This window comes from Nannobrachium achirus, assembly GCF_963921795.1.
Source record: "Nannobrachium achirus genome assembly, chromosome: 6".
In the NCBI taxonomy this organism is placed as follows: Eukaryota; Metazoa; Chordata; class Actinopteri; order Myctophiformes; family Myctophidae; genus Nannobrachium; species Nannobrachium achirus.
In genome coordinates this window covers 37517935-37530585 of record NC_137815.1, presented here as the reverse complement: position 1 = coordinate 37530585, position 12651 = coordinate 37517935, and the positions used below count along the sequence as shown (strand labels likewise).

Sequence of the window (12651 nt, the reverse complement as noted above, 5' to 3'; positions counted from 1 at the left end):
GAAAGAGAGAGAGAGGTGGGGCCGTGGGGGGGAAGTTTCCAGAAGTGATTTCTAGGAAATAAATTAACAGTTTGGCTCTTCAAAAGTATGTTGCATGTATTGGCTACTCCTTCAGTCTAGTTCTTGTCCAGTCCATAGCAGGATGAGTTTTAACTTCTCTAATGCTATGGACCAGAGCTAGGCTGCCAACTGCCAAGTTAACTTCTGCCAAGTAGCCTACCCTCCTGGATTCTGCAGGAGTCTCCTCGATTTCAACCACATCTCCTTGAGGACTCCTTGATTGTAATTTCTCCTTGTTTTCTCAAAGATTTCAACATCTACTAGCCTGCCTAATGCCTATGTTATAAGTTTCTGGGGGAGTAGTTTACCCCCAGACCCCGTGATGTTAGGAACGCACACAGTGCGTCCGTGTGCGTTCCTAACATCACGTCCGCAGTTTTCACTTAGTTCACATTATAGCCTATTGTCAATCATAGGCCGCTCCAGGATCCCTGGATAATATGCCTTTATGCCTTGTAATATGTAGGTCTAACTATGTTGATGATGTCATTTGTCCGTGTGTGTGTGTGTGTGTGTGTGTGTGTGTGTGTGTGTGTGTGTGTGTGTGTGTGTGTGTGTGTGTGTGTGTGTGTGGTCCTGTGGAATTTATGGAATGCATGTGCTAATAAAATAAAAAAAACTGTTTCCTAAGGTTAATAAGAACATCAAAGCAATATTTAAATACGTGTTATTACATGCATTACATAGTGGGCTGGACCACACATGAACAAATCATCGACTTGAGATGGGAGTTTTTCCCCTATTGATTTTTTTTTTTTTTAATGCGACAAATGGGGGCATGGTGGCGCAGTATAGCGCTGTCGCCTCACAGCTATAGAAGGTCCTGGGTTCAATTCCCGCTGGGGATGCTGTGGGCGCTGTGGGCGCTGGGGGGGGGGGGCGCATGTTCTCTCCTCTGCGTCATTTGTGTGTGTTTGTTTGTTTGTTTGATTGATTGATTGATTGAATACTTAGAAGTTTGCATAGGAAAAGGTAGGCTACAGTTTCATGACGGTAGGCCTACAGTTCACTGGTACAAGGTCTACTAAAAGGAGATCCATGAAAAGACTAAGCTTATTTCCACAGGAAACCATTAGTATCTCATATAACATTGAATGACAGACAAATAGAATACTATGCAGTAGATATGTAAAGAAAAGAAAATGAGAGAACAAAAAAAAGAAAACAGTAAGTCAAACAAACAGTAAGAAGGGGCAGGGGAGGGTTTGGGCTAGGTTAGTTTTTTTACCAGTTGCGAACGGCTGCTGCCTGTAAGTGGTTTTTCAGGGCAATTTTAAAGGATGCTAATGATCCACACTCCTTTATGGCCTTCGGTAAGGCACTCCACATTTTGGTGGTAGGCTATAGCAGAAAAACGAGTTTGACCCTTTGTTGGTTTTGACTCTGTCCATAGGTGGGGGTGGCAAAAGGGCCTTTCTGTGTGGAGTTTGCATGTTCTCCCCATATCTCCTAGGGTAGGTACCCTCACAAAAATAATGATGCATGTAATATGTAATCCTGGTCTCTATAGCTATACAGCCTCCCCCTGGCCAGCCGGGGCGCCTGATGGAGGGGAAAGGAACTGGTTGGAATAACGTGTTCCTTCCACGCGCTACCGGGTAATCTCCACGCGTGATTCCTAAACCCACCAACTTGTACTTTTGTACTTTTCTCAAGTACAAGTCTTCATGCCTCTGACTTTATCCACCCTCCATGTGTCAGGCAGGGATTTCAGCCACTCCTGGAAGTCCTCGCGTTTCTGCGAGGCGGGTCTTAACTCAAGCCTGGTGGGTTTAGGAATCACGCGTTAGGAATCACGCAATCTCCTTTTCCTGTACCTTTTCCTATGCAAACTTCTAATAAAGCCTTCAATCAATCAATCAATCCACAGTCGGGTGAAACGAAAGTGTGTGTGTGTGTGTGTGTGTGTGTGTGTGTGTGTGTGTGTGTGTGCGCGTGCGTGCGTGCGCGCGCGCGCGCGTGTGTGTTTTAATGGCTTGCTTCCCTGTGTGGGAAGGTTGCGCCACCTTGTGGTATAAGAGCTTACTGCAATACAGAGCTTACTGCAATACACAGGGATGAACTCAACATCCTCTCCCACGTTTTGGCATCGCCTGGAAAAGCCTTTTTGAACCAGTGGAGTTCGAGCACTTCTGAATCTGATAAATGCCTAAATTGTGAAATGTACCATGCATGTGTATCTGTATTATCACAAGACAATACTATGTACTGTGTGTAGCATTTAAAACTCAGAAACACTGGAAAAACAAGCAGCACAGGCTATTCTTTTGTAGATTAGTGTTCAAGTGTAGGCCTACCATTTAAATGTTAACCATTTATTCAGGAATGCCTTATGCACAAAATATAATGGTTGACATCGAATCTTTTACAAATACTGACAGCAAAATAATGAATATTTTGTTCATAAAGTATTAAAATATAGACATTTGTACTGCAACAATGAATTTTACATACAAGGCATCTTCGAGCAAATACAAGATCATCACTACAGGACATGATTTGGCACTGACATTGGCAGAAGATTGTTCTGATCCATTGGTTCCATTGTAGAAATGTACTGGGTGCTTAATGGCTCCAAGCCTCCAACACACCATAACTCTGAGTTCAGAGGTAATGAACACTGTCTCCAGAACACTGAAAGAGTCCATCTCATTTGAAAGAAATTGGTCTTCCTTGCTCAACATTCTAAACAAAACTTTACTTGAATCATTTATAGCGATATCTCTACTATGTGACTGGAAGGATCAGAACAAATCCATTATAATATTTTCTGGATATTTTAAGCAAACACAGTATACATAATACTGTATATACAAAGATAAACACTTTGGCAAGGGAATCTCTGAACATTTGCATCAGGCAAATAATTGAAAACAAAAACTCCAAATAAAGGCACATCTGCAAATAGCATACAGTTTAAGACGCCCATTGTCCAAAAATATATGTGCATGGCCTCCAATATAATATGCTGCGTTCTCACTTCCATGAGCTCCAGTCGACATACCTATATGTCAACCTGAACCTATTGAATCCAATTATATCATTTATCTGATACATTTATGTAATTTTCTTAGGTGCTGTATTTCTTGAAAAAGAAAATAATTCCATATATGATGCAACTGCTGAGCAATGTATAATACATCTACTACTTTGTGAAGTCGACCAGACATTGTTGAATTTCATGGCAATTAAAAAAGAACCTCAAAGCAAACTTCATACATGCACTGTAATATATACAATTCATTACAATGTCAAAGTCATGAAAAATGTTCTCATGCCATGACTCATAAAAGGAAGAAATCAAGATGTTAAATACAGTATCAACATAATAAACTACAAATGGGTTATTAGACACTATAAATCAATTTCCCCTTCAGAATAGCAGGCAAGTGACTGTATCATTGGCATCCATCCAAGTGTGCGCCTACTGAGTGTTTAAAATAACAATTACTGTACGATACAAAAAACTAAATGAAATATTGATGATGACTGGGCTCTTTCCCTGTGTGCTACAATATCTATATCTCATTCAACTAATGAACACATTAGTTATTTATAAAACACTGTAAAGTGTGTATAAACAGCTTGGACATATCTCGCTTGCTGATTTCCTCCATGTCAGTCACAAATCACAACAACCATCATTTCAAAACACACAGTTCCAAGGAGGTGACCAACAAACAAACTTAAATCCATATCTTGTTGTGTCTTTAAACAATAGATTCTGAGTTAAAAGTTAAACAGAGCAGACACAAAACATCAAGTTTATAGTAAGAGAGAGCTAATGATCCGGATATCCCAGGTGGCATCTCATCACAATGGGACTCATTGAGGCCTTATGTTATCATGTGCTTCTTCTGCTGACACTTATTCAATCAGATAAATAAGCAAGTGCAATCATTGTGCCTTTTACTATGATACTAATGACAGGAGGCTGAGAAAACGATTGAAATGTGCTCAGTTCTGATATTAACATCATATATTGCCGTGAGGACTGGAACGTGTCCGTGCAAAAAAGGGTGATAAACTGCAAAATAGTTTGATTACAAGCCTCTTATTCTGTTCCCAGTTTGGCAATCAGTTCATCACAGATCTTGGTGAGCTCTTCAATCTCTTGATTCTACGGGGGGGGAAAAGGCAAAGGTGCAAGAATTTGGTGTCATATAACTATAATAATAACAGAGACAACATAACAGACTGCATTACGTTTAGATACATTTTAAAGTGAAGAAGCATCGATGCCTCATTGTTCTCTTACCTTCTGAAGGACAGCTCTCTCAAGAGACTCTGCCTTCATCTGTTCCATCCTCAAGCTGGCATTGAGTGCCACACTCTCAGCGTTGGACTTGGCACGCACCTGGGCAATGTCCTCATTGGCCCTGCATGACATTAGCATGGATGAAAATTATATACGGTACATGGGAACGGGATGATCTTATCCTTGTTTGAATTTGAGTAAGGAGTAATTGCGTCAAAGGTTTACACTTCGCAAGGGCGCTGATTATCACTAGCCTGGCTCAGCCAGACGATATACTAAAGGGGAACACACACTGGACGCGGAGGCGGCGCGGAGGCGGCGCGGAGGCGGCGCGGAAGCGGCGCGTCAAAACATACGGCCCCATTATTTTCAATGAACTAACCCACACCGGCGCCGTCAGACGCGCGCAGCCGCGGGTCTGCCGCCTCGCCTGCCGCGCAGATACGCTGCTGTTCTATTTTTCCAGCTTTGCCGCGCGGTGAACATGTTCTCCCATGCTTCTCCCCACCGGGGAAATGGATGTGCTGTGTGGCAGCGCGCCGCATCCAGTTGGGGTTACCGCGCGGCACTTCACGTGCGTCGATACCGCGGCGTGACGCTGCGCAGCTGTCCGCGTTCAGTGTGTGCTCCCCTTAAAGCAGCTAACTAACTGCAGTATCCATCCCCTCCTTGTTTTAACATGGGTGGATTGTCTAGCTGAGCTAGGCTAGATTATTACATGGAACGCCTAACATACTTGTCCAGTTTCTCCTCAGCGTGGACCTTGAGTGTTTGGTATCGCTGCTCCTCCTGTTTGACACGCATCAAATACTCCTGGGCACACTTCTTCAACACCTCTTCATTCTAGAGACAGCGGATAGATATAAGGTCAGGATAAAAGTCCTCTGGTGAATTAATGCCTTGAGACAGACTGAGCAATGTTCAAATGCTTCCACATAAGAAATTTAAAAGTAAAAATAATATATACAGTATATTATGCAATTCTGTGATAAAGGTCCAAGTCAATTGTTGAAAATCTCACATATTCATTAAATACAATAAAAGTAATTGCATTTTAAATGTTTGCATTTTGTAGTTCAAAAGTGCACACCAACAGGATGCACTTAGTTTTGATTTATCCCCACTGACCTTCTTGAAGCCCTCCAGAACAGCCTTCATGTTCTCATATCTCCTGAAAAGGTCCGACAGTGAGCGTTCCACAGAGTTGAGATCAGCCAGTGCCTGGTCTCTCTCCATGGTCAGCTGCCTGACACTCTTGTTGCAACTCAGAGTTTTCTTGTTTTCTTCATCCTCTGGACACCGTAGAAGGAGACGAAAACAGTAGAGTTTAACCAAACCACAGTTACCTATTATCTTTCAAACACAAATTAAAATTAAACAGCACTATCACATGAACCTTATATCAAAGGAAACACCCTACTGCTATTATCTGCAGTAGGGTGCAGACCCCTGGCCTATGGTGGTGCCAAAAAGAACAAAAAATAGTTTCTTGCTCTTGGTAACATGAATGTGCACGGCTTTATAACTTTATACCAATTCAGCTGGCCTTACTTTTCAATTGTTGGTCACAGATAGACAAACAGACTTGGCAGAGGTGATAATGATGAAAAACAAAACATCTGAATTCATCATACTATTTATTTAGTGAGATTTTTTCGCAGTGTCCACCTTCATTACTGGAAACATCAGTAATAAAGCCTGTGTTGATTTTATGATTATGAAATATTGTATAATCATTAGAACCATGTACATTATAATTCCATCTAAAGATGCTTCTCCTTCATTCAGGTTTGGTGAATGTAGCCTTGGACAAGAAGAGTTGATGTCTTCAGACGGTAACCATCGTCATCAGGTGTTTCGACCCTGAACCGCTACACCCTCCGATGGCAGGGTTGGCAGTGGTGGCCAAATCACAATTCAACCACGTACATAACCCTATACTTTGTTATATGTCAATTAGCAATACTACCAGATTTACAAGCTCACAATGTGTCCTTTTGTGATACGTTCTGAGCTTGTAGATCCAGCCCTCTTTCTGAGCTTGTAGATCTGCTATTTTTACTCATCTATTATTGCTAAATATTTGCCTACTTTTGCAGAATGTTTACCTATTTTTGCTGAATTTGGATCTATTATGACATGCGAATAGGTGGTGAAACCATCTTTGATGGGAGAGGTTGTGCCGACAAATTCCTCCCGCTGCTCTTGTACCCTACTGTACAGTACAAAGCTATTCATAGTAGAGATCACCTTGAATAGTTAGCTAAGAAAATACCACCAAGTGAGGAAAACAGCTTACCGATCATCTGTGCAACAGTCTTTTCATATTCTGCAACTATTTTCCTGTCAAGAACGGTGATAGAACAATGTCTTAGAATTGTATGTACAACATTTCTAATGTGTTTTGTATACTGTAGTCTATTTAAACCAAGATGTCAAAACATTTTTAAAATAATAAGAATAAAAATAGGTCAATACCTCATTTCCAAAACCTCTTCTCTGCTCTCTTCATACTTTTGCTTCCATTCATTGGCCTCAATCTCTTTAGTGATGATCTGTTTGACAGAGAGAACATTTAGATTAGAATATCGTTGCTGTCAGGCAGAAACCTCCTATCTCCATATTCTACAGGCGCGAAACACGGAGTGAAGTGATAGTTTGGACACACTCACACACATAATGCTTTGGAAAGTAATCCGTCATGTTTTTGTCCTGAGCCAATGCAGTACAGTAAAATATAATATGCCTAATTTATATTCTGTGGTATGATGGCGTCCTGCGCCAAAATATATCTTCGCCGAGGATCACCATCTGACGAATAGTCTTGCGTAGCCAGACAACTATTCCACAATCTCAGCGTGGATATTTCCATTTCTGCTAAGCAGCAATCTATATATGCTTAGATGATTTTTATTTATATTAGGACAAATTTGCGCGACTGTAAAGACAAAACGGAAGCAGGGATTAGGCGTTTGAAAATTGGCTCGCGAGACTATGACGAAGTATAAATTAGCCTTAAAGGGATATTTCACTTTCAAAAAAACTTTTGGTAATTTTATCATCTAATCAGGCTTTTATGAATACCCTGAACAGTTTTTAATTAGCTTGATTGAATATTTAGATATTTTATGTAAATGTTACCAGGCCCTCCAGGCCCATAGTACAGGCAATCTAAGAAAAAAAATGGGCCAACCTTGAACAAATTGCAACACAAACTCTTTCAACTTTTTTTGTTTCATAAATATGTTAGTAATAACATATCAAAAGTCCTAAGAAATCCAAGTGGTGGAACATAGTGAAGTGGTGGAATCTTATTATTTTAAAAATGTTTTGACATCTTGGTTTAAATAGACTACAGTATACAAAACACATTAGAAATGTTGTACATACAATTCTAAGACATTGTTCTATCACCGTTCTTGACAGGAAAATAGTTGCAGAATATGAAAAGACTGTTGCACAGATGATCGGTAAGCTGTTTTCCTCACTTGGTGGTATTTTCTTAGCTAACTATTCAAGGTGATCTCTACTATGAATAGCTTTGTACTGTACAGTAGGGTACAACAGCAGTGGGAGGAATTTGTTGGCACACCCGATAAAAGCTACGACACCTCTCCCATCAAAGATGGTTTCACCACCTATTCGCATGTCGTAATAGATCCAAATTCAGCAAAAATAGGTAAACATTCTGCAAAAGTGATGACTCATTCACTTTTCATCAGTTTTGTGGGCGTTTTCTGGGGCCAAGGAATGTTTTTTGTGCAAAACAAATGCTTGCAATGGATTCAGCATCATGACAAACCCCTAGTTAGACCCCTCACATCCTACTTAAAGCAGATCTTTTTTCTGGGTATTTTCCTTCTGTATAGAAAGTCGATGGGAGCCCAACTTATGTTCCACCACTTCACTATGTTCCACCACTTGGATTTCTTAGGACTTTTGATATGTTATTACTAACATATTTATGAAACAAAAAAAGTTGAAAGAGTTTGTGTTGCAATTTGTTCAAGGTTCAACCCTAGAATGCCTGTACTACCAGGGCCTCTCCCCACACACACCCATTGTAACTTCAAACTTCATTTTAACTATGATAGATCCATTAAAAACACCCATTATTTTTTCTGATGACTCATATTACCCTCCTAATATGTGAGCAGGCCGTGTTTTTTCGATAAATGTGTTCATTTATTTTTACTAATTGTTTTTTTGTATTTCATTTTTTTAACGAAAAAACACGGCCTGCTCACGTATTAGGAGGGTAGTATGAGTCACCAGAAAGAATAATGGGTGTTTTTAATGAATCTATCATGGTTAAAATGGAGTTTGAAGTTACAATGGGTGTGTATGTGGAGAGAGGCCCTTCCACTGCTCCCTGTTGAAAGTGGAATATCCCTTTAAGTTATCCGTGTTTAATGATGTTTGTACCTCTTCTCTGATCATGGCAAGCACTTCAGCCTTGTCCATATCACTCAGCGGGACATTGTCCTGGGAGGGGCTCACTTTGTCTAGGCCATTGCAGCCAATCTCCTTTGTTTGACCGAAGGACAATTCCTTAGTCTGCAGAACATTTAGAAGACATACATCAGACATGACAACCTTTTTCTTTGACTTACTGTAGTATTACATAAGCACATTTCATTGCAGATCCCCAGGCTATAATCCCTACAGTACCTCCACAGATTTATAATGTTCCATTCAAGGATATTTACGCTGCAGTAAAATAACCCAGAGAGTCGAGTAGCAAGATTGGGTTTCATTAATAAATTACTTGTCTAGCACCCAGGGGCTAGTACAGGTGAAGGCCACTGTATAGAATGTACTTATACAGTATGGGCCACAGACAAAAGTAAAATGTCTTACAGTGGATGCAAAATAGCGAAGAAAATATTTCAGATTCACAGCTTTTTAGCTTTAAAACCTTTTTCAGAACCTGAATGAATCCTCCTTCTTTCTAGCATTGGTCCCAGAATAAATACCCAAGCCAGTGACTAAGAATGACTGACTGACTGAATGAATGAAACACAAGTCCTGTGTAATTTATTGTCACAGTTTCCAACTGTAGCTTCAACTCTACCTACCGTATCATCTTTCAGCCCCCAGGTATCCTCTTCCAGACGGTCTATTACCTTGGTCTCAGGCCCTATAGAAAACAGCACAATGAATCCATTATGGATATACCGTTGAATCACTCCAAAATACAATTTAAATGGGATTAAAAGAAAGGTCACATCATTTAAGTTCATAGCTTATAGCATTGAGAGCTGGCCTTTGGGGAAGATACTTTCTCACAGATAAAGGGACAAGCTATCTTTATCTCGGATTGCTAACTATTTCTGACCTAATTCTTCCCCACACACACGTGTGTTATCACTGCTATTGTATCCTACTGGCTCACCTGCCAGTGCCAGCCCGTGTAATACGTGCAGTGATATCACCCTCCCCGGCCGGCTTCCCTACCCCAACCATGGGCCAATTATTTTCCCATAGACGCTCGTCAAAGCCGGATGCACCATGGTGGAATTGAACCTACAGCCTCCACGGTGGTGGGCAGGAACTTTACCACTGCAACACCCAATCACCCGAAAATGTATATTTTAGGTAATGTCCTCAGGGTTAGGGTTAGGGTTAGGGTTTCTAAAAACCCACTAGATGGCAGTAAAACATTTCATGAGTCAGAATCCCATTTGCATCTTCTAAACCCTAATATGAAAAACAATGGCTGTTATGACAATTATTTATCCAGGGAATGGTTTCAGTGGCATGCATGGCTCTTTATCAACAATGCCCTAATACAAATACAAATGTTTATACGTCAGAGGATAATAAGATGATTTATACGTTCTACTGGAATTCAATATGAAAAAAATAATAAATAAAAGAAATATGTTGACTATGTCCCTGATAAATGAAAATAACTAAACTAATAATGATCTAATATAACTATAACTATAGCAAACCAGAAAAGCACTAGATGCTATAGGCTACCTCCAATATATGCTTTGCTATGGTCTAAATATCCAAATCAAAACCTTAATATGGCCCACAGGACTACCTTTGACCTTTTACCGTAACCTTGACCTTTGGCTGATTTGAAAATAAATAATATCAAAGGTGCAGGTGCAGACTCTACCCACCAACTCTTCCGCCAAGTCTGATCAAAATAAAATAAAAAGCTTTCCAAGTGAACAATGTCACAAACAAATAAATAAACAAACAAACAGTCAGACAGACAGACAGACAGACAGACAGACAGACAGACAGACAGACAGACAGACAGACAGTGATCACATTACACCCACTGGGTTGGGTGCGGGTGTAATAAATAACTAATGACTTATAGAATATCTATTAGGAAAACTAACAACATTCCAAATGACTCTACAGAGGCAGAATGGATATATTTAGCACTGGGATGTTCCCTTGAACTACAATGAGGACAGCCAACAGCACATACTTTCAGTATGTAACAATAAACTCTTCTTGGTCCCAACACCAATCTGTAAAAGCAAGGCAGTCTAGAGAGGTGTGCATTGTCAAGCCACTTCAGCACCCTCTGGTGGTCAGATTTGCAGACAGTGAAATACATAAATAATAGTACACAGACGGCCTAACAAACAAAAAACGAAACAAGTTAATCATAACAAAGGTTTTGCATCTCTTCGTGGTTGAAATAAACTCAACCTCAGTATCTGTCATTGTCAAACTTGACATGAAATATAGTGTTATTCTATGAACAGAGTGTGATAACATAACATACTGCCCTCACCTAAAAGACAGTGGTTCTCAATCTTTTCAGGCTGTGATCCCCCAAAAGAATCATATTTGAACTGGGGACCCCCCCCCCAAGACTTTGTCATTGTAGGAGATGAGGCATTCAATTTAGTTTGACTCTGTTCTACAGATAAATATTGTGAAAATAGCAGCTCAGTTCTACAAGCTCACAACGGAGCTTGTATAGATCGTCTTTCACATTTTCTCTTTCTTATATTATTTATACAATTTGGTCAATGTTTGACCAGTTTTTATAGTATAGTTAGTTGATTACTTTCGATGCAGTAATGGTCTTTTACATTTTCTTTCTTTTTTCAAAAGTCCTTAAATTGTCACTTCACTGTCATTTGGCGATCTCATCCGGGGTCCTGACTCACAGGTTGAGAACCACTGACCTAAGATTGGGTGTTGCAGGAGGTCTGTACACATTTTGGTTGATGATTCATACCATTGATAATAGATGTGTCATCGACGGGCTGGTTCTTTTCCAGTCCTTTACTGCACTCTGTGACCTCCCTGTCCTGTGTGTCTGCAGTCTGAGCCAAGATGGCGGTGGACGCCAGTTTCTCCTCGTCGGTGGCAGGTCGGCCGTGGTGTGTGATCTCTGGAACACGAACCACCACCTCCTCCACCTCCTCCACCTGGACAAACAGGGGCATCATTAGTGTGGTTGCCTATAGGGAAACACACTATTGTTCCTATTGTCATTTTTGGTCAAATAGTGTTCTTGGTGACGTCACCTTTATGCAGCTTCCTCATTGGCTAAAAGTTCCTCCACAAAGTGTTTTCTGCTTCCTCACTGGCTAAGAATTACTCCATAAAGTCGGTCACCTTTCAGCGACAACCCCATTGACTTGATTGGGAAAAGTAACCCCATTGACTTGATTGGGAAAAGTAACCCCATTGACTTGATTGGGAAAAGTAACCCCATTGACTTGAATGGGGAAATGCAAAAACAGCAACCACACTCGCAGTTTCCCAGAATTGCATCTTTCTAGTTACTTGCGCCAGCAGAGCGTGCAAGTACTGCGATCTGCTGAGTATGTATGTCAGTGTCCTTCTTTGTTTAAGCCCGTAGCCCAATCAGGGACCAGCATTTCTGGTAACGTCATCATTAACAGCCAATGAGGGACCAGCATTCCTGGTGATGCCAGTGGTGATGTCACTGGCATGATGTGGTGAGCTTATAGAGCTCCTATGTTTGGTGTGCAACATTGGCACACAAGCAATGTACAAATTGGACCATGTGAAGAGTGTCACTACAAAATGAAACCTCTTACTTTACTGAAGAACTTGAGTTTTGTACAGAAACATGTCACACAAAGCAATTTGGATACAAGTTGTGACATTATAATTAAATTTACCAGTAAGACTCCCTAAATCAGGAGATAAGCGACCGCCAGGTCGCATACACAAACGTTGGAAGGAAATGGTAGCTAATCAGGCGGAATATGGGAAATAGGACAGATCCATGTTGATGACATGACTGTAGACATACTGTGTACCGCTTTGCGTGATTTTAGGGCAAAATCTGTAGGACCAGTGTCCAAAAATGTGTTTTT

At 40.6% G+C, this 12651-nt stretch overlaps 1 protein-coding gene across 1 annotated transcript in view; it reads right to left on the bottom strand.

The window, feature by feature from the left end:
• Window positions 1-4051: 4051 nt before the first annotated feature.
• tacc1 (transforming, acidic coiled-coil containing protein 1) overlaps window positions 4052-12651 on the bottom strand; it is a gene marked incomplete at its 5' end in the record, with an annotated part of 19234 nt that continues 10634 nt past the window's right edge. Inside the window, 9 exons of the mRNA XM_080728196.1 lie at window positions 4052-4180; window positions 4319-4439; window positions 5055-5161; window positions 5447-5610; window positions 6618-6661; window positions 6797-6873; window positions 8744-8875; window positions 9397-9458; window positions 11538-11730. Of these exons, the coding sequence (XP_080584322.1) occupies window positions 4115-4180; window positions 4319-4439; window positions 5055-5161; window positions 5447-5610; window positions 6618-6661; window positions 6797-6873; window positions 8744-8875; window positions 9397-9458; window positions 11538-11730 (966 nt within the window). The 3' untranslated portion in view covers window positions 4052-4114. The remainder of the gene's footprint in view (window positions 4181-4318; window positions 4440-5054; window positions 5162-5446; window positions 5611-6617; window positions 6662-6796; window positions 6874-8743; window positions 8876-9396; window positions 9459-11537; window positions 11731-12651) is intronic.